Here is a 21,761-nt window from a genome sequence, read left to right as displayed (position 1 = left end):
GTATGGCCACATGGTGGTGGTTCTGGAAAGATTAAAATGCCTCTGTGAATTTTTTCGACTTCTAAAATGATGACTGTCGTGACAGAAGCTACTAGCTAGTCCTCCTTATGCAAAGGATATAAAAACAAGAAAATACAAATAAGAACTATGGGCAAATTAGATCTACTTCTTTCTCTTCCTTTTTCTTTTTTGATCCTACTCCTAATTCATAGATAACATTTTAACACAAAACAATTATTTATGAGCAAGGTTCTAAAAATCGCTAGAGGCTAGTCGAGCGGTGGGCAGGGGCCTAGAGCCTAGGCGGCTAGGAGGCACCTAGGTTGACACACTCTGACCCGGGATGTCTACTAGGACTCTGAATCGAGCTATGCTGGCCGACACCTGGAAGGTGATGAAGCCATAAAGTGTGATGATGTGGAAATATTGTGAATAAATTTAAACCTAAGAGTGCCTAAATACCAGAGTGCACTAGTGAGTGGGAATAAACCCACTTCACACGTGACGTTAAAGCATAAGTAAGTACAGAAGAGTGAATTAAGAATCGTACCCTCGAATAATCTCCAATATTAAGAATCACCAATATTCCTCGACGATAAGAAAGCTCATCTAAGAAGACATGGAGGGTGAAAACAAGACAAAGGTGAGTGGCCTAGTAAATAAAATTTTAATAGAACTCATATAAATTTGTATAACCCCTCGCTCCAATACCTATATAATTTCCAGACTTAGAATATAAAACTATACATTTTTATATACATATATCAATTCAAGTCATGCTTCACATATTTATAATCATATGTTAATTTATCGTATATTCATCACGTCTGCTAGCTCATCACATATTCACCACATATGCTAGTAAGTCGGAGTCACCTCTGGTGACCTATACGACATATTCATATCTCATCACATATCTCATCTATCATGGCTAGCATGTAAGTGGAGTCACCTCTAGTGACCTATACGACATATTCATATCTCATCATATATCTCATCTATCATGGCTAGCATGTAAGTCGGAGTCACCTCTAGTGACCTATACGACATATTCATATCTCATCACATATCTCATCTATCATGGCTAGCATGTAAGTTGGAGTCACCTCTAGTGACCTATACGACATATTCATATTTCATCACATATCACATCAATCATGGTTAGCATGTAAGTCAAAGTCACCTCTAGTGACCTATACTACATATTCATAGTTCATCAATTATTGCTAGCACATAAGCCGGAGTAAACTCTAGTGACCGACATATTCATATCTCATTAATCATGGCTAGCATATAAGTCCGAGTCACCTCTAGTGACCTATACAACATATTCATATCTCATCACATATCTCATTAATCATGGCTAGCATATAAGTCGGAGTCACCTCTAGTGACCTTTACGACATATTCATATCTCATTAATCATCTAATATTGTATACTTACTTGAGTTTACCTAAACTTACCTGAACTTACCTGTGTGTCCTGCATTCACCTTTACACTTCAGAGCGTTCACAGCACCACAATATATATATATATATATATATATATATATATATATATATATATATATATATATGCAACAAATTCAACTCATCGTTTATGTATTATTCAATAGGCATGGCATTTTTAAAGCATAAATCATATAATAGCATTTTTTGGGAAAAACATCAAGTGTGTACATATATACCTAAAACCAAAAGCCCACACCTATTGCTCAATTCCGTAAACAAGGCTATGGTCTCGATTATTTAATCTAATTTCTTATATGGCTGCATCTAATGTCTCGTTAGACTGCCTACGTACCCTAAGCAGGGATCAAGCCATTCGTAGTTCACACTAATCATTTATGGTAATACACAATGGATATATCACGATGAAATCTAAACTCAACCATCTCATAGTATTTTATAACATATAAATGTATATATATCATGGCATAGATTTCTCATTTTTATTTAAAAGTATTTATAGAATTATCAATCATAAAAAATATGATAAGCAAGGAAAGATCCACTCACCTGGAGTTCGCGCTACAACTTCCTAGTACAAACATCGAGGCGTCACGAATGATCGGTGCATGTGACCAATTATCGAATCACATCTCAGAACTCTTATCAATATAATACATAATTCACATAAAGCACATCCTCAAGGACATTATAAAATAGTTTGAGACCCATTGACCACAAGTCAACCGTCGATCAAAGATAGACGGTGGGGTCCACAACCCTACATAACTCAATCCAGGAGATTCGCAACTCAGATTTTCGATCCGTAACTTCCAAAGATACACATTGTATTTCTAAAATAACATACTAAAATTTCATTACGATTCAACAGTCAGATATCCGCCAATTGCCCAAAACCAAGTGGCGGTTAACATTTATTTTATAAACTTACAAATCCAATTCGGGTAGATCCATTCTTCAGATTCCTGATCCGTAAGTTCCTATGATCCTCAAATATTACGTACTATAATATATTAAAGTTTGGTGATAATCTAACGGTCGGATCGTCAATTCATATTTTGACCTATTCATGAATCGAAATGAAACTAAGTCCAAACAATCAAATTATGACATACAGATATCAAATATGAACCCAGGGCATCTAATGGTACTTAAAAATAAATCATCGGCCCACTGGCCATGTGCCGCCGCGGGTGGCGGTCGGCCACCCCAACTCGCCGGAAAAATTCAACTATTTTTAAAAATTCTCAAAAATTACATAATTGAAGGTCTCAAAGAGTAGAGTAAACTTTATACCTGTGGACAAGTCAAATTTGTCCTATAAAGGCTCCAATTTTGCTAAAACTGTATGAAACCCTAGAATTGGGTGTGATTTGATTCGACCTCCAAACTTGCTTTGACGCCTCTACCACTGCCTGGGCTTTGTTCTTGGGTTCTAAGGAAGTCTAATGGTAGTGGTAATTGAAGGAAAACCTTTCACAAGTGGTGGATTTCGAGCAATGTTCCCCACGACACCCACCTTCGGTTTTTGAATAAATTACCACCAAATTCCTTCTAATTTTAAATGGAAATGGAAGAGGGAAGGCTAGGAAGTTGTTTATAGGTGGTGGTTTACTTTGATTTTCCAGAAAAATGCCAGAAAAATGACGGAATCTCCACGGGTCGCGCGGGTGCGGGTCAACCCGTTTCTTCTTCTTCTTCCTCTCTCCTTTCCTCTCCTTTCCTTCTTTCTAATTGGCCATCATCTCCTTCTCTCTCTTCTCGATTCGCTGGACTCTCTCTCCCGTCCCTCATGTTCTCTTCCTCTATCTTTTCCCAATTGGGCAGTTCTGCCCAATCCCTTTTCTCTGTTTCTTCTTTCTTTCCTTTTCCCCCACTCTTTTCAAATCACTAAAATGATATATATAAAATAAATACATTTGAAAATATATAAAAATATATAAATAGTGACCAAACCAAAAGTACTTCAAGAAAACGCTAATGGATTAATTCATACACCTCGCTATACGTTGTCAACGAAAGTCAAAACCCTCGTCTCTAAGGGCATTTTCGTAAAATCACACTTTTAAAATTTGTAAAAACATAAAAATTTGGGACAGGTTGTCACATAGGTGGCCCTATGCGAATTTATGTAAATTTATTATATATTTTGTAAATAAGTGTCTATTTACACCTTTAAAAAAAAACTATACTTGTATGGATAATAAAAGAATGATAAAATGCAAAAATAGAAGTAGAAGAATACACAAATTATATACATCCAAAAAGTTCAATATTTTAAAAATAGTAAGCATATAATCATAATGAGGGGGATTTGGATGATAGACTAAATTCTTCTTGTTCAAGAATCATGATTCTTGTATTGGATTAGACATGGATTAAATTATTTAACCTTGTTGTATATAGTTTATTTCTTTTATTTGTATGTATCCCCTCAAAAGTACTCCAATTCATTTCACTATTGGATGAACTTGTAGTAAATCCATCATTTGCAAATTAGGTACACAATTTCCATAAGTATACCACCATGAAACCAAAAAAAGAAAAAGCACACAATTAATAAAAATATATATAAAAAATCCGCTCAGACCTGCCTAGCCCGCCTAGCTTCCAGCCGATTTTTAGAACAATGTTTATGAGATAATAAAATTGAAATTACGAGCAATAGTCTAATAGAGCGAGTAGGTTCAAAAATTAAAATATTTTACAGCACTATGAAAAGTATGACTGAATTATTAGTTTTATTTTAATACAAACGATATTTTATATTTATCTACAATCAAAGTAAAAGTTTAACCTTGAAACGCTGTGAAGATGACCTAATCACTTGCATTATTAATTTTGTAAGTACGAAGTAACTGAGAATTTTTTGTGTTCTTTTAATATAAAACTATAAACTAGATCTTCTATTTAATAAGAGATAAACAACATTAACAAATAAGGACTCTTTATCTTATTTTTGTTAGTTTATACGTCTTGTTTTAGACATGGTCTTCCTCATATTTCTGGAATATAATAACCCGCCAACAACTTGCTTTACCATTAAAATTCCTGATATTTTCTGCAACTGGATATTAATATATATATTTTAAAATTATTATTCTTAAAGACAACGTGAAAATTCGTAATTATTACAATAATTTAAGGAAGATGAGGATTTTGAATTTGAAACGCATGATTTCAAATCTGAATATTTAAATGTTTCCTTTCACATAAAATAATCAATAATACTATCTAAATTAAAGTTGATGACAAATTCCCAAGTAAATATATTTGACCAACTCTAATCCTTATTACCCAAAGAGATTATTTAATTAATCCGAATTTTGTCCTCATTGTATGAACAGACAAATAGAGGATCTAGTGTTTGTCCTGTGACAAAGGAGACTGAACCGGAGCGGTTCACGGTATGACAAATTAAAACCATGGGGATGACAAATATTTAATATCCCATGATTTATATAAGGATATAAAAAACTTCTAAAAGCATGAACAATTTCTCAAATAAAATTATTACCTTATAAATTAGACATTATTGACCACTTCATTAATATATGTGGCTGCTATGCATCTATGTATCGAAGTTTTAATGTGGTCTAAAAACAGCATTGATACATAATCTACTCGAATTTTACACATCTTCTTGAGAAAGTATTGAAACTCAGTTTATGGAATGCTTTTTTTTATTAATTGGATATTGTCATAAATACCATAAACTTAAAAAGGAGAGAAAAAAACAAAGATGCCAAAAACAAATGTGGATTGCATACAATTACAAAAATAACTTTCAAATGATTTAATAATCAATTTTTTTTTATTTTTTTATTTTTTAAGTAAAATGTTTTAAGTTCAACTCTCATAGATAGTGAGTTTGATATCAATTATTGATGTGAATTTACAGTTGAACTTATGACAGTTATTGATGTGAATTGTTGATGTGAATTACCCTATCCAGATTTGCACAATCATATCCTTCTACTCTGATTAACTTGCGTGAATATGGTAGAAGTTGGTTAGTCAGTTATAAATAGTTTTTATTATTAAAAAGAAGTGCATATCTAAGCTTTTAAAATCGATAAATCAATTATAAGCATTATATCTGATAACCATATTACTATCATATTTCTCTACGTGAATTAGTTTTTTGTAATATGATGAATTCAAGGTTGGTAAATTCGTTGATCGTTATATGTAAGATATTTTTCTCATTAAGTGTTAAACACCAGAACTATTAGCTAAAACAAGAGACCATTCATATTCAATTTAAAAGAAGAGATAAATACAGCAGAAATCTATGGGGAAGAAGGAAAAGATTATTTTCTATGTCTCTTCTATACAATCTAATAATATAAGAACCCTACCTCTCTCTCTCTCTCTCTCTCATAATAGAACTAACACGGTAACATGAGGTTAAATAAAAAACTTATGCATCTTCCCTACTTGTTGGCTACTAGGAACCACTGCCAACGGTTGCTCCGGCAGCGGAGGAGCAATTAGCAGCAGCCCAAGAAGACTCCAAAGTCAATGCCCCATTATCCGAAAAATTATCACCGGAAGCAGAAACCAGAGAAACTTCCACTCCCACTGCCATTAGAACTAGTACCACCCAGTTCCTTCAGCCCCAAGAATATCTCATCCGACATGTCCATGTCCGGGATCATAACGTCATCGTCCTCGACCTCGTTCTCGTTCTCATTCTCATGATCCGTCTCCTCCTCCTCATCAGATTCCTCAGTTTCTTTGTCAAGTGAATTGTCAGAATTGACCTTATTGGCTACAGGCACAGCCTCAGCTTGGACTGTCATGGGTAGTCCGGTGGTGGGAGACGAGGGGTTGGGAACAGCTGTCGAACCGGAGTCGTTGTTGATTGGCTTCTTTTGACTCGTAGATGCAGCTGACAGCTTGTTCCTGGAGCTCCCGGCAAGGGAGTTTCGATGAGTCGGGCGAGCGTGAGTGTGGTCCCCGGTGTATGTAACTATGAAGATGTTGGGTTCTGTCGTGCTCTGCTCCACTTGCCTTCTCGCCGGGCACCCTTTTGAGCTGCTGCATCTGTAGTAGTTCCTGCAAAGAACCATGATTCAGAGAGAAAATCGCAAAGAAAAGGAAAGAGAAATTGAAAGTGGAAAATTAACCTAATTACGTACCTTGGGTGTGGAGAACCCTTGATAGGTTTTTGGCCGTACTTCCGCCACGCCCATAAATCAGCGCTGATGAGATCCTCCGCTTTCACTTCATGAACATTTTTCTTTTGCTGGGTTTTCCTGTGAGTCAATTCGTTTAATCCACATCCACACCATGTGAAAAAAGCAAAAACAAGAACAAAGACTAATTAAAAGCGTTTTCGGTACATATTTTTTTTTTTCTTTTGCACATTATTTATTATTTCTGTGTCTTAATTATCGTTCAATTAATGAACAGCAAATTTTGAGTATATATACATTCTTCTTTGTGGGCGAGTTGGTAGCCGAGGATGAGGATAAGCGGGATTGATGAACTTGGGCCTCCTAAATCCCTGCTGAGTTTGGAGCTGGCGGGGTTGAAGATTTTGATCCCCGGGTTGCATAATTTTTTGTTGTTGTTGTTGTTGGCCATAGATTCCTCGAAAACTAGGAGCTGGAATTCCCCGGGTGAAATGAGTAGGCATCGAAAGATGTTGCTGGTGCTGCAGCTGTTGTTGGAGTTGTGCATGATGGTGCTGTTGTTGTTGTTGATGTTGGAGGTGATGTTGGCCACTACCACTAGATCCTCCAAAGTAAGAAATAGTGGGGGAATTTGGAATAATATTATTAGGTCCAAAGGTGGTGTTGTTAGTGGTGGGATTGTGGTCGTTGTTGGTGGTGGTGGTGGGGTTGCGAAAAAAGGACTGCTGCAGCTCTTGGAAACCATTGGCTTCTTTTGGGTCGTCTAGATTGGTAAAAGAGAACAACGGATCGGTTAACTCGTCGGAATTCAACAAATCCCACAAAGGATCGTTTTTGAACTCATCCAGGGGTGTGTGGATGGGGTTTGTGGGTGTGATACAGGCGGCGGTTATGGTGATGTTTCGGGTGGTTTGGGTGGTTGATTTGCAACCCCTTACCACAGCGTAAAGATCCCAATCGTCTGCCATTTTCAGAAGGGTGGCGGCGGCTGCGGTGTTTGTGGGGTTTTTTTGTTGCAGCTAGAAGGAAAGAGAGGTGGAAAGGACGGCGCTGACTTGGAGGAAGGGAGACAGACACAGAAATGGACATAGATTGTAGCTAGTGAGAGGAAATGATGGAGGAAGGAAGACAGACACAGAAATGGACATAGATTGTAGCTAGTGAGAGGAGATGATGCCGCACTGACTTGGTAAATTGTTTAATTATTTATACGGGAATTTAGTACTAATTAATTAACCCAAAAAAATTGAAAAATAGAGAGTGGTTTTGATGGATTTGAACCGCGGCTTTTGATTGACTTTTGGAAAATGTCAAACGGGACCGGACACTGTGACAAAGGCACGGACAGTTGGTAGTTGGTAGTTGGTAGTTGGTACATATGTCCCAGTCGAAATCTGATTGGAAGTCGAAGTGCGAAACCGTCGTGTGTGAGCATTTTGGATCCTCTCCGAGGCTGGGATCCTCTTGACCTATTAATACGGACTGTTAGATTTTGATCAAACGGTTATAATTATTATAATTTTACAAATGCCCCTGTTTTTAGCCGTTAGATCAAAATCCAACGGTCCGTGTTATTGGATCAGGAGGATCTCGAGGATTTACCTCGGAGAGGTGTGTGTACCATTGCCCTGTCATGCCCTACAACTGGAGGGTATATGGAGTGCTGGGTTTAATCTCTGTATAACGCACACCCAACGACTGCGAGTTCATAAAAAATATCACTTTTGAGATAATTGTACTTTTCACGAATTCGCTGTCACCTCACAATTTAACTTTAATTTTCGTTAATCGAATAGACATGAAGAGTACCTCTACAGTGAATCGAATAGACATGAAACAATTAAATAAACAAGCAATGCTTATGGTCGCAAAAAGATGTACCAATTGACATTCTTATTAATAAACAATGTCTAAGTAATTAGTTGAAGGAAAAAGATGTCCTAAAAAATGGTACGTTGAATTAGCAAAAGCACAATTATTTTTTTGTTATTTTAGACGAATAACTTGTGTTTTTCACAATGAACATAGTCCTATAAGACCGTTTGGTGATAAAAAGGTATGTGCAGAAGGTGCTTAGGAGGGAACAAAACTTTAGCATTCTAGTACCATACTCTAAAATACTCTATTTATAAAATATAACTCAAATTTAAGTGCCACAAAATAAACACATTGACCTAACTTACGTATGCAAAATAAGAATTTGTGATTGATAGTTCTTCATGTCTTTTTTGTTTGGTTGGAAGTTGAAAGGGCATTTGAACCTTTTCAAGTTCAAACTCTTTTACATATAGGAAGCTTATGAATGCATAGCATTATATATGAAGGGGGGAGCAGGTTGACTTTGGATTTGATCAAACAAGTTCTCAAGCAGGTTGACTTTGGGATTGTGGATGAAACTATAGAGCTTCATGGCTTTGTGGAGGATTAAATATTGGGGAGATGAGTGATGCGATGCTCTGTTGTCAATGGAGACAGGGAGGGAGAGAGGGAGATGGATTTGGCGCAGGAGGAAATATTAGTGATCATGTATGGTTCTTTCAGGGGATGGATCTAGAATAATTTACCTATCATAATAACAAAAAAGCTGACTTGAACGATCCCGTGTTAAGAGCTAAATTGGCTAAAGGGATGGGTCATAATTATTACGGAGAGCTCGCATAGCCAAACGATCTTTTATATATTTTTCTGTTTATACACCTTATTTTGCGTATTCGGACGACATCATTTGAGGATACAATTTTTTGTTGTACCCAAAAAATTTATTTTAGTTAGAATCATGAACTTAACTTCGTTATCGTATCGAAGTACTACCATCACTTTTTGCGTACTGAATCATGCTAGCATCAGCCGTTCACGCACTGCAAGCTATTGATGGATACATATTGCTGGACACGCATGCATTAATGATTGACAATCACTCATTTGCGGGCAACCATGATGGGATGGCTTTGAGCAAGATTGGGCGAGGTCATTAAAATCCACTTTATGGTGTGGGAAAAGTGTGCCACACACTAGGAGGTAGATGTAGATTGTAGAGGGCACTCACACGCCAAAGCACCAAGGGAACCATCCCCACCACCACGACCACCACCATTCGTTATTCCACCACCACCACATTGGTTATTGTTGTATATTATAAAGAAGTGGCTAGAAGAGAATAAGAAAGAGGCGGAGCGGTCCTTGACTGCTCCTTGTTAACCCGATTCGCATCCGTGAACACCGATGTAAATTACAGTTTCTATTTCTGCTCTTCTACCCTTTGTACAACAACGGTGCGATAACAACGGCATACCGTGAAAATACATGATACTTCGAAATGCACAAGAAATTTAGAGATATCGACATCCCATCGTCAGAAGAAATACGCGGCCTCTGAACAATGTATTTCCGTTTGATGGGGGGGGGGGGGGGGGGAAGAGGCAGTGATGTATCATAAGTATATTCTCCATTATACCCGAAGAGAACACAAAAATGTTGCCATGGTGAGGCCCCCTAATTGTTTCCTCCACGAACCCATTTAGCCGAACCCGTCTTTGCCATGCCAGAATAATAATCACCTACGTTTGCCACAAACAGTGGATCTCTATCTTCAAATCTCAACTCATTACCTGTATCGCTACCAAAAGCATTTCCCGAATCCGTCTGCTCCAATTCTTTTGTTAAATCCTCCATCGTCTTCTTTAAATTTGCTTTACTCATCGGCCCTGCCGCACCAGTTGAAATGCCAACCATAGTAATCTTAGGAAGGTTTGGATTTTGCAGTGTGCTCTGCTCTATGCGTTCCTTTGACAACTCTTCATTTTGGTCCTTCTGTTTCGACCACAGATGACTAAACCAATCACTGAAAGGAAACCGTAGATCTGTTTTGTTTCCTTTATTGGTGTGAATATCATCCTTTGATTTAATCTTCGAAGTGCTACAATCTAGAGAATCTTCGTTATCATTTACTGCTTCCCCATTGGTAAGGCATCTGGCTGACTGAGAAGCTCTAAGAAAAGAGGCTGCACTCCTGCAACGGAATGAACATAATTTTGTTAGAAAAGCCTAAAAGATAGAATAAGCAAGTTCACCAATGTTAAAATTCAAAGAAAGATTTAATTAGAAAACAGAAGGTATTTGATATCCAAGAAAGCAACTGCTAAATTTTAATGTACCTTCTCTCGAAAGAGTCAACCATATAAGGGAATTTGGGTTGAATGCCTGTTGCTTTCCGTAACCACCTATTACCCAGAAGTACTTTATCAACAGCATAAAGGAGCTGCATTTCAGCGGCTTTAGAAATGACACTCAAGGGTATTCCAGAATTCCCTATCTCATCCATCACTTCCTGAACCTGTCAAGAAACATACATTCCAACAAACAAAATACAAATACGTGAAAACCGGAAGAAGGTGAACTGGGTTGTTTTAACTTCACAACTTATACATCTACATACGTAGTTATGTCAGACGAATGATAATAATTCTAAGCTTATCATTGACAATGGGAATCCAATTCTCGATTCTTCATCTTAAAATCTTGTACATGTCTCACCACCAAACTACTTGCTACATCAAAATAATACTTCAGTATTGGATTCCATACCTCTGGAGGCTCCCACAAGTTATCGCCCATCTCTTCAATTACTTCTGCTGGTATGTTGTCATCAATCACATCATGTCGCCGCTGCGTGTGCCGAGTTTGAATTAAAGAATGGAAATGCTGATCTACAGATTCCTCGAGAATGTTATCAAGCATGTTTTTATCAAAAAAGTAGGGAGTATACCTGTTGGAACAAAAGATAGCAATAGAGCATCAGCTATTCTACTTAAAATTCACCAAAAGAACAAACTTGATTAGAAGCAAGTACGAAACATTAGAACACACCATTTGATCCCATCTGAGCTTGCTATTGCAATATCCAAGTTTTGAGCACTAAAAACTGGAACTCCATCAACCCTTTTGCATCTGCCACTCTGCGGCATTGTCTTGAGAAGTTTGTTAGCTGCCTTGACCTGTAGGAGCATAAAATTTTGAGAAATGCTATACAACAACATTAGTGAAGACGGTTGTCACTTGTTCTATTATACCTGTTTTTCATTCGGAACAAACTGGAATAAGTGGGGCTTTTCCTGCATAAAACACAGAGAACGACTTACTCATTCATCCAAGATCATCATAGCATACCACAGAAATTACTAATAAAAAAAAAAATTCTCAAAAACATAACACGGTATAGATAAATCCATAATGTGGCACATCCAGAACACAACAAGGGTGGACGCTTTCTATCCATTACTTCATAACCAGAACAGGCATGTCGCTTCAACAGCTTGATGCATAAACCTTTCTTAGGATTGCTATTCCAGTAGTGCAAATGAGCACCAATGTGAAACGTTTAACAACTCTCAAATCTAGCTTACATATGGTACAAGCTGGGATTACCTTGAAATGTTCATATGCTAAATCGAGACGACAAGCACCCACCACGCCGCTCGGAATATTCAGCCGTTTCACATAAGTAACTAAGAACAAAATCTCAGTCAGAATTCCGGTCACCTCCAGATAGAAATAAATTGGACCAAATAACCACTAAAACCAACCAGTTGTTTATGTAGAATCCTACCTGCATCGCCTAAATCCATGAAAAATCGAAACACGGGGCCGTTTCTCTCACTGTTAGTAATTGATTTAAACATCTTCTTCAGCCACTCGGGAGTTCTACAAGTAAATGCCATGAAAATTAAACAAAATTCAGCAAAAAAAAACCCTCAAACACACTAAAAATTTCCTGAATTTTAATAATCTCAATTCAAAGGCAGCATCTTTATCAAAAATTCAACATCGAAATGAAATCCAAACTACATATATGATAAAATCTAGCAAGAAATTAAATTTATTTATAAAAATAAAATACCGATGTTATTAAAAGTAGAAAAAGGTACCTTTTGGAAATAAAGGGGATGTCGAAGTGGGTGGAGACGGCCATCAGACCAGTCCCGGAGAGGTCGCACATACTGAAGACCTGGCCCACAAACGCCGGCCCACCGCTGCCCTTGATATTCGAGTTCAGCCCTGCAATCCTGACCGTTGACGGGAACCCGGAGGTCGACTCGGGCGATGACGCCACGCCCTTCATGGCGGAGAGTTTGGAGTCGGGCTGGAAAGCGAGTGGTTTTGGCAAGTTGGGGAGGAAGAGCGCGACGCGGATTTCCGGAGGAGTCGTGGAAAGCGATGGCGACGGCGTCGTTTTGGGGGAGGCGAGGAGCGAGAGGAGATTGGATGTGGTGGAGTGGACCAGGTGGGTTATGGAGGGTCTGAGTTGCTGCCTGGTGTGGGGTGGTTCGGATGGTGAGGCCATGAATTGGAAACTTTTGCAGACTATTGATGGATTTATCAAACTGTGTGTGTGAGAGAAGAGGATGAGGCTCGTGAGAGAGACGCAGAGAGATACCCTGCTTAATTTTGGATGTCGTTTTTATTTTTTAATTTCTACAATATTTGGAATTTAATTTTTGTCGTCAAAAACGTTTATTTTTAGAGAAAACTAACGAAAAATTAAAAAAAACTTCTTTTTTAATGAAAATTTATTTTTAAAGGTATAATGAATAGTGCCAGGGAAATGTATAAATGTAGTTTTTCGTTAGTGTTTTGTTAAAACTCTCTTATTTTTAAGGAACTTTAACAAAAAATTTCTGGTACTGTTAACTTTAACGAAAATCATATTTTTACACTAAAAAGTCAATCTTGGTACTATTCATTTTACCATTTATTTTGTCATTATCATTAAAATTCAATGTTTTCAAACTCTTTTTCATTAGTTTTCTTTTATTTTAATTTTCATTAAGTTTTCAAGAGAGAGCTGAAATTTTAATTTTCATCAGCGTGTAGTATTTTTTCCGTCAAATTTTCTTACCTGTAGTCTTTTTGTTTTTTTAAAAGGTTACGATTAAGGCACTTCGACATTTTGTGTTGACTATTTTATAGAGAGGGGAAAATAAAAAGTGGGAAGGGAAGGGAGGGGAAGGAATGGAATTCAAAGAGTGAAAATTCTACTCTCGTTAGATATCATGTGTCGTGAGTAGGAGCATTTGTCAATTCAAAATCAATAAAATTTCGTTAATTTAATCCGGTTCAGATTATATATAAATTCAAACGTGAATTGTTCATTGGATGGAAAGTGAAATTAAAGTATAAGATAGTAAGCATATTTCAACCAATAAACTTTGATTGTTAATAATTCATTAAATCTCAATTCTCAACCAATATACTTAAAATCCGCCCCCCCCCCCCACCCCCCCAAAAAAAAATGGAAAGTGAAATTAAAGTATAAGATAGTAAGCATATTTCAACCAAAAAACTTTGATTGTTGATAATTCATTAAATCTCAACCAATATACTTAAAATTCCCTCCCCCCCCAAAAAAAAATCCAAACCTTAATCGTGGGCAAAAGTTGAGAAGTACAATATCGATTTAAAACATAAAGGACCAAAATGATAATTTGTGAAAACGTAAGAGACCATTCGTGATTAAACGTTTTTGATGTGTTACTGATCTTTTAAAGTTGGGAACTTTAACGAAAAGCACATGTTACTGTTCACTTTAACGAAAAACCACATTTTTACACTAAAAAGTAAATCCTGATACTATTCACTTTACCCTTTATTTTATCCTTATTATTAAAAAAACTTGAAATTTCCAAACTTTTTTATTAGTTTCCTTTTAAAGTTTGGGCTGATTGCCCAACGAGCCACCGCCGGAAACTGTGATTAATTTTCCTAAACGACAGGTCGTTTAAACAATTATGGGCTGGGACGTCACCAAATAAAACCCAAAACGAAGCTCTCCGCTCTCTCTCTCTCTCTCTCTTCTCCCATCTGAAAAACGCGCTCGCTTCCCGTCTCTCTCCGTCTCTGTAATCGCGCCATCGTGCGGCAGAGGGCCTCCGAATCAGATCGCGACCTCCGGATTTTCCATTTCCCAGGCAAGCATATATATATATATATTTGTACATATTTCTGCCATATTTTTCATTTCGATAGTTTTAATTGGAAATTCAGTTCGTCGAATTTTGATTGAGGTGTGCATGCGTTTTTAATTTTGTGGAAATTTTGATAATTTTATTAATTTATTGTACGTGTTCGTGTATTTCGAATTGATTTGTGTGATTTTTTTGAAGCTTTGACACTCCATTTTTGCCTGTATTTAGGTTAATCAGCTATCAGTGTTACTATTCAATTGGCTGTACTGAGTCTGAGCTCGCTACCTCAGTCATTGATTTGATCGACTTCGCAATTGTAGGCCATTATATATATATATATATATATATATATATATATATATATATATATGTGTGTGTGTGTGTGTGTGTGTGTGTGTGTGTGTGTATCTCATAATTTGGCTGAATCACCGAGCTTCGGTGATTTTGATTGGCCTTTAGCCATATAATGGCCTAATTTGAGTTTGATTCGGATTTTTATAAATTCCGTTATGGAAATGAAATTGCTGCAAATGATGTTTTTAGCGGTATAATCGTGAATTCTAATGTCATTGCATTGGAGATGTTGTGGAATTTGTGATGCCGCATTGGTCGCGGCTCTGGTCTTTGTGAACTGATTGGTTCTAACCAAAGTCAATTCTGCAGGCATAATACGGACATAGGACTAGTCTAGGGAGGTCGCCATGGCTGCTTCGGAAGAGACTAGTGCTTTGTTCCCAATTTTCATTCTAACCATAATGGCACTGCCTCTAGTGCCTTATACAATTACGAAGTTGTGTCGTGCTGCATCCAAGAAAACAAAGAGCATCCACTGTCAGTGTTCAGAGTGCTTTCGATCAGGAAAGTACCGCAAGTCAATTTTAAAGCGGGTTAGTTCCTTCGGTTGTTGCTGAGATCTTTTATTCATTTAGTCACTGCAAGAAGAAAACCAAAATATTTGTTATATAAACCATCTAACGAGAATCTGAATGTATGTGATTATGGTCGCATATGCAGATTTCAAACTTATCGACGTGGAGTAACTTGACACTAATACTGCTCTGGGTTATCATGATCGTCCTGGTTTATTACATCAAAAATATGAGCCGCGAGGTAAACCTTTTTTAACCATTTTGAGGCATTAATGAAAACTGTTATCATATGGTCTTCCAGCTGCTGTTTTACTTTGCCATGGCTTTTCAATTTGGACTTCATATTATAGTTTTAATGTCGGATGTTTGTTCTGAGAAACTTTAAAATTTCAGATTCAAGTTTTTGAGCCATTCAGTATTCTTGGACTGGAACCTGGAGCTTCTGATTCAGAGATAAAGAAGGCATATAGGAGACTCTCTATACTATACCATCCAGATAAAAATCCAGATCCAGGTTGATATTGTTTTAGTTGTTCAGTGTATGAATTGCTTATTATCTGAAACTGTAGCAGGAAAGATGGGGCCTTTATGATATTCTGTATACGCTAACTGTTTATTTTGTTTTCCTTTTTCTAGAGGCCCACAATTACTTTGTGGAGTTCATATCAAAGGCTTATCAGGCTCTGACGGATCCAGTATCTCGTGAGAATTTTGAAAAATATGGCCATCCAGATGGCAGGCAGGTAGTGTGCAATTTCAATCAAGGAAAAAAGATAGCAACTTTCTTTTAGTGTTCCCTTGTCAATATTATATGAAGTAGAACTGATCGTGTTTTGAAATTAAACCAATGCTTTATTCAAATAGGGATTTCAAATGGGCATAGCTCTTCCTCAATTCCTGCTGGACATCGATGGGGCATCTGGTGGAATACTCCTACTCTGGATAGTTGGTATTTGTATTCTATTGCCATTGGTGATAGCTGTTGTATATCTTTCAAGATCGGCAAAATATACAGGCAACTATGTCATGCATCACACGTTGTCCGCTTACTATTACTTAATGAAGCCTTCTCTGGCTCCCAGGTACTCAACTGGTTTAAAAGATATGTTCATTGGCAGTTGAATTCATGTAATATTTTATATTCCAAAGGTAATTAAGTAGAGTATGCTGTGTACCGGAACTGCCGAAGTTAGCTTTTATATGTTTATTATTTTCCGTAGCTGGTTGCAAGTCTGAAGAGTCAAAAATTTCTCATACATATATAAATATTCTTGATATTTGTATGGATCAGGTGTACATTAAGCTGTACTCTTTGTTAATCCTTTTACTGATCTTATGACATAATTTGATTATACAGCAAAGTAATGGATGTCTTCATAAGGGCTGCTGAATATATGGAAATTCCAGTTCGTAGAACTGACGATGAACCCCTTCAGAAGCTTTTTATGCTAGTCAGGAGTGAGTTGAATCTGGACCTTAAAAATATCAAGCAAGAGCAGGCAAAGTTTTGGAAACAGCATCCAGCCCTTGTAAAGGTATTTTGTGCTCCAAGACCAGACTATATGATTAGCAAAGTTTGTCCCGGTCCTTGATGTATGCTTACCTTTATGCCACTTTCTACGCAGACAGAATTGCTGATTCAAGCACAGTTAACTCGTGAGTCAGCATCCTTATCTCCATCTCTGCAAGGTGATTTTAGACGTGTCCTGGAACTTGCCCCTCGCCTTCTTGAAGAATTGATGAAGGTGATTTCTACATTTTCCTGTCTTATCTTACATTCTATTAGCAAACTCTAAAACAAGTGCTTATACTTCTTAGAAGTTGCAGACTTTCCGTAAGCCTGCATTGATTCACTCATATTTGTGTTTAGACTTGTTCCAATACTCTACTTAAAATTTGACTAACAGATTTAGAAGGGGGTACAGAAGTTGGTATCTCGCTTCTAGTATTTCTGGAAATCAATTGATCAAAAGACGTGCTAGCATTTCTCATGACATTTGTACAAAATTTGGAAGCCATGTTGTGCTAGTTTTACTTATGCTTTATTCTATGCAGATGGCAGTTACGCCACGCAATGCTCAGGGGCAGGGATGGCTGAGGCCTGCTATTGGTGTGGTTGAACTTTCTCAGTGTATAATTCAGGTGATGGTCCATTATCCACTTTTGTTAAGAATGTAGATCTTAAAAATATACTAATCATGTGAAACCCTAATTTTGCAAAGATTTAAGATTTCTCTCGTACAATCACACACTGTGTGGGCATATATACGTTAGTTACCGTGCTGTTTTTTCCTCTCACCCAAATCTTATTCTGAAGTATCACGCAAGGGAAAATTTGTGAAAGCTTGTTGCGTATGATTTAGTTTCTTGTTAATTAAGGATTGTTGAACAATATGGAAGTAAATAATTTCTTATTTCTTATTTTCTTTTGGTTTGCAAATATCATTAAGCACATAGCTGCGACATTTATCATTTGTATCTTACGAATGCGTACTCATTTTTGAAGTTCATGTTATTTTGACACCATGATGCAGGCTGTTCCTCTTAGTGCAAGGAAGGCTATTGGAGGGTCCAGTGAAGGCATTGCCCCCTTTCTGCAGCTGCCACATTTTAGTGAGGCGGTTATTAAAAAGATAGCCCGCAAGGTAAACAGTCTTGGTTTGGACAATGCCATGCTGGAACACAACTGTATAATCTGTCTCTTGCCTAGCTGCAGGCAGCAGGCGTTAGTACTGTATTGCTACTTGAGACAGTTAAAATTGAAAATATTCTGTGAAATCCCTCTTTTCGCGACTGAGTGAGCAGCAAATCTTAATTTTGTAATAATTAGTCGTGTTTGTTTCTTTCACTTTTTTCTGCTGCTTTCTTTTCCTCTCCTGCTAGTATTTTTCTGTTTGGTCTTGGCTTCAATTATTCTTCATCTTTGTTTGTAGAAGCTGAGAGTGTTGCAGGATCTTCAGGACATGTCTGTGGAAGATCGTGCTGAGCGACTTTCTCAAATAGCTGGATTCTCATCTGCCGAAGTCCAGGATGTTGAAATGGTATTGCAGACAATGCCTTCGATATCAATTGAAGTTGAATGTAAGACTGAAGGCGAAGATGAGATACAAGAGGGTGACGTTGTCACCATTAATGCTTGGGTGACACTGAAGCGTGCCAACGGCCTAATTGGTGCCCTTCCCCATGCGCCTTACTTCCCATTCCACAAGGAAGAAAATTTCTGGTTTTTGCTTGCAGACAGCGTCTCCAACAACGTTTGGTTTTGGCGGAAGGTAAATTTCATGGATGAAGCTGCAGCCATTACTGCTGCTTCCAAGGAAATCGAGGACGCAATGGAGGGTTCAGAAGCAACTATGAAAGAGCCTAGTGCTGCTACCAAAGAAGCAGTTGAGAAGGTGAAGAGGGATATCAAAGAAGCAGTTGAGAAGGTGAAGAGCGGGTCTAGACGGATAACTGGCAAGTTACCAGCCCCAGCCCCAGCGGAGGGGAATTACAATTTGACATGCTACTGCCTGTGCGACTCTTGGATTGGCTGTGATAGAAAGACAAACTTGAAGATGAAGATTTTGAAGCGTACTCGGGCTGGTACCCGGGGAGGTTATGTGGCGGAAGAGGGACCGATTACGGAAGATGGTATGGAAGAGGAGGAGGAGAACGAAGATGAGGATTATGACGACGATTATGAGAGCGAGTACAGTGAAGATGAGGCGGATGAACAACACGACACGAAAAAGAAAGGCCCTGCTACGAACGGCACTGTGGATAAGCAAGGCTCGGGATCAGAAGGTTGAGGTTCAGAGGAGGACTAAAACAAACAAAATTTTATGTAGTTTTCGACTTCGTTTGTTCATTTACCGTTTACTTGGTGAGAAATTGAAACAACCACCACGGTGATAGTTAACCTGTTTCCATCTTTTATTTGACCACAAAACGTGGGTTCTAAACCCATTTGAGCCCTTTCAGTTATCAAAAATTTTAGACCTCTTTTACGTTACCAAATTTTACTTATTTGCACTGTAAATTTCGTTTTTTTTGTGAGCGAAACGATGTGTTTTATTTCCTTGTACCACTCACAACTTTGACAATACGAAAACGAGAGACATGCCGTAGATATGCGTTCAATCGACAATATAATTATACAACTTTGCTAACAGTTTACGCTCTGGACCCCTTCCAGATACCTCACGGCCAACATTCTTGTTCCAGGCCTGTGTCGAAGAGAATACAGCTGAGTTCGTTTTGCCTCGAACGCCTTTCTCACCGGACCACCAATTGCGTAATCTCAAGCAAATGAGGTTAGGGATGAGTGAAACATCATAAACCTCTGATGCAATCTGATTGGCCAAGAACAGTTTCAAGATTGAACCCTAAGTTGATCTGAACTTGCTTCGGCTTCCTCCGGTAAATCATTTGAGTTCTGGTCCTCTTCCTCGGCTTCAACAATGTGTTCCTCTGGATTTGATTCAGCTTCTAACAACTCTTCGGAGCTGCGGACTGTTTCCTTCCCCTCACTAATCACTTTTGCAGCACCATCAGACTGGTTCTGGTGGTTTGCTCGGACCTTAACGCGTTTTCCCTTGATGTACCGATACTCCCATTTCGGTGGCGGATATTTCTTCTTCAACTTGTCGTATTTGTCCAGCATACCTAGCTCCTTAAAGACATTTCCAACCTTCGTAACAATTGAAACATTTGGTTGTACGCCAAGCTCCTCCATATCAGCAAATATCTACAACAACAGAGTTTCCAACACGTTAAAGACTCCTCGCAGCAGGATTGACAAAGGGTCCAACACAAAAACTACATGACATTTCGCCTTTCTGGCACATCAGAACGAATTCATTTCTCAATCAAAGGCGGAACAATCCACAGGAACTTCAAAATGTGGCAGGGCTACAATACCTCAAACATCTTATCGTGCAATCCGTGCTGGTAGTAAATTGAAATCATTTTGTCGAAGAACATGCGAGGCATGCTTTCCAAGTACTGCGAAAACAACTTAGTCCAGAGCTCTTCAGCTTCTTCAATCCTCCCATCCTCGGCCAAAGCAGTTAACAGTGTGAAATAGGTCCCCATTGTTCTTCCTTGCCCTTTGCTCAGCATCCACTTTGACACCTACAAAACCCACATCTGATTCCTCAGAATTCAAAACTTAAGGACCCATTCATAATTTATTGACATTTTCTTCATCCTGACAAAGCAGTAATCTAAACTACATATGGGAATTCGAACTTTGGTACAAGAGAGCGAGCGCACTGCCCTAGCCAACCGGCCTAACTCATGTCAACATTACATATTGAGCTACACTGACCAACCGGGCTAACTCATGTCTACGTTACATATTGAGCATTAAAAGAAGGTGAAAAACAAACCTGAATTATCCTTTTCCATTCCTTTTGATTCTCAAGGGACTTGAGTGCCTTCTTCACTGTGATCAACGGGAATTCTAATTCCCAAGCAATGAAAGAATCAAGGGCTCCATAAACTTCCTCTTTCACATTTGACAACCCCTTAATCTACAAAAATTAAAAAGCAATCCCTTAATCAAAGCAAAATTAATGAAAATTGCTTGAAAACTTTGAGTTTTAACAATAAAGACATAATAAAGAAGTGAATAGTACCAAGATTGATTTTTTTGTTTAAAAACGTGAATTTTCGTTAAAATAAACCGTACCAAAACTTTTCGTTAAAGTTTCATTAATCAAAACCAAACACAAATATGGAAAATTGAGAAGAAAAAAGGCCAAAGAAAAGTAAAAGCTCACAGATTCAACAAGTTTGAGGGATTTGGAAACGGTTCCGATCCGTTTATTGGCTTTCCAGACTCTTGGGTACCTGGGTCTTGGACCCTTTTGAGCACATACCTGAAAACATCATTGAAAAATATAAATTTGAGAAGAAAGTGATTGTCTTTCAGCAACAGCAATTTCAAAGCATGCAAAATTCAGGAAGCACTTTTTTCAGCAGCAGCTTTTACCACAACACTGCTTCTACTGTGGGAAGATTTGATGAATTCCAGTCCCCGAGTGAAGGCCGGAAGTGAGTGTTGCAAGGTAAGCATGCTTAGTAAGCATTTAAAATGTCATGTCCAGTTTATTCAGGCAGCCTAGGGAGGAGAAGAAAGACGAAGGAGGAGAGAAAATGAGAGAGACAGAGAGAGAGGAGGTCGCCGGCGGAGGAGCTCTCGCGGAGGTTGTAGGGAGTGGGTTGGGTGGCTGTCGTGTATCGTATTAGGCGGGTTGGGTTGGGATTTTCATTGGTTTCGGGGGAAAAATCCAATTGCAAGGCATATGGGTAAAACGGGAATTTTGACCTTTTT

At 38.0% G+C, this 21,761-nt stretch overlaps 3 protein-coding genes and 1 pseudogene across 4 annotated transcripts; 1 reads left to right on the top strand and 3 right to left on the bottom strand.

Moving 5' to 3' along the window:
• Positions 1–5,702: 5,702 nt before the first annotated feature.
• On the bottom strand, positions 5,703–7,778 carry LOC126630109 (probable WRKY transcription factor 27; annotated as a pseudogene).
• A 1,992-nt stretch (positions 7,779–9,770) lies between these two features.
• On the bottom strand, positions 9,771–13,046 carry LOC126630409 (uncharacterized). The gene is made up of 8 exons (XM_050300534.1): positions 12,537–13,046; positions 12,218–12,312; positions 12,037–12,116; positions 11,682–11,723; positions 11,479–11,606; positions 11,197–11,377; positions 10,767–10,945; positions 9,771–10,621 (listed from the first exon to the last, which is right to left on the bottom strand). Exons 1-8 carry the CDS (start codon positions 12,950–12,952, stop codon positions 10,105–10,107), a joined length of 1,638 nt encoding a protein of 545 aa, XP_050156491.1. The 5' UTR covers positions 12,953–13,046; the 3' UTR covers positions 9,771–10,104.
• A 1,364-nt stretch (positions 13,047–14,410) lies between these two features.
• LOC126628881 (dnaJ protein ERDJ2A-like) lies at positions 14,411–19,441 on the top strand. Of its 2 annotated transcripts, XM_050298744.1 has the most exons (12): positions 14,435–14,576; positions 14,802–14,889; positions 15,237–15,460; positions 15,588–15,683; positions 15,836–15,956; positions 16,079–16,185; positions 16,307–16,524; positions 16,800–16,977; positions 17,068–17,187; positions 17,498–17,584; positions 17,977–18,087; positions 18,376–19,441. In XM_050298744.1, the coding sequence occupies exons 3-12, from the start codon at positions 15,275–15,277 to the stop codon at positions 19,231–19,233; spliced, it is 2,082 nt and encodes a 693-aa protein (XP_050154701.1). In that variant the 5' UTR covers positions 14,435–14,576; positions 14,802–14,889; positions 15,237–15,274; the 3' UTR covers positions 19,234–19,441. The 2 variants fall into 2 exon arrangements, with proteins under 2 accessions (XP_050154700.1, XP_050154701.1); XM_050298743.1 differs by lacking the exon at positions 14,802–14,889 and having other exon boundaries at positions 14,411–14,576.
• A 78-nt stretch (positions 19,442–19,519) lies between these two features.
• Positions 19,520–21,741, bottom strand: LOC126628883 (pentatricopeptide repeat-containing protein At4g21190-like). The gene is made up of 5 exons (XM_050298745.1): positions 21,420–21,741; positions 21,208–21,306; positions 20,815–20,958; positions 20,345–20,557; positions 19,520–20,171 (listed from the first exon to the last, which is right to left on the bottom strand). The coding sequence occupies exons 1-5, from the start codon at positions 21,501–21,503 to the stop codon at positions 19,797–19,799; spliced, it is 915 nt and encodes a 304-aa protein (XP_050154702.1). The 5' UTR covers positions 21,504–21,741; the 3' UTR covers positions 19,520–19,796.
• Positions 21,742–21,761: the final 20 nt, after the last annotated feature.

This window comes from Malus sylvestris, chromosome 7 (assembly GCF_916048215.2).
Source record: "Malus sylvestris chromosome 7, drMalSylv7.2, whole genome shotgun sequence".
NCBI classification, from domain to species: Eukaryota; Viridiplantae; Streptophyta; class Magnoliopsida; order Rosales; family Rosaceae; genus Malus; species Malus sylvestris.
Note: the sequence above shows the minus strand (reverse complement) of the source record. Positions and strands in the feature narration are given on the sequence as shown.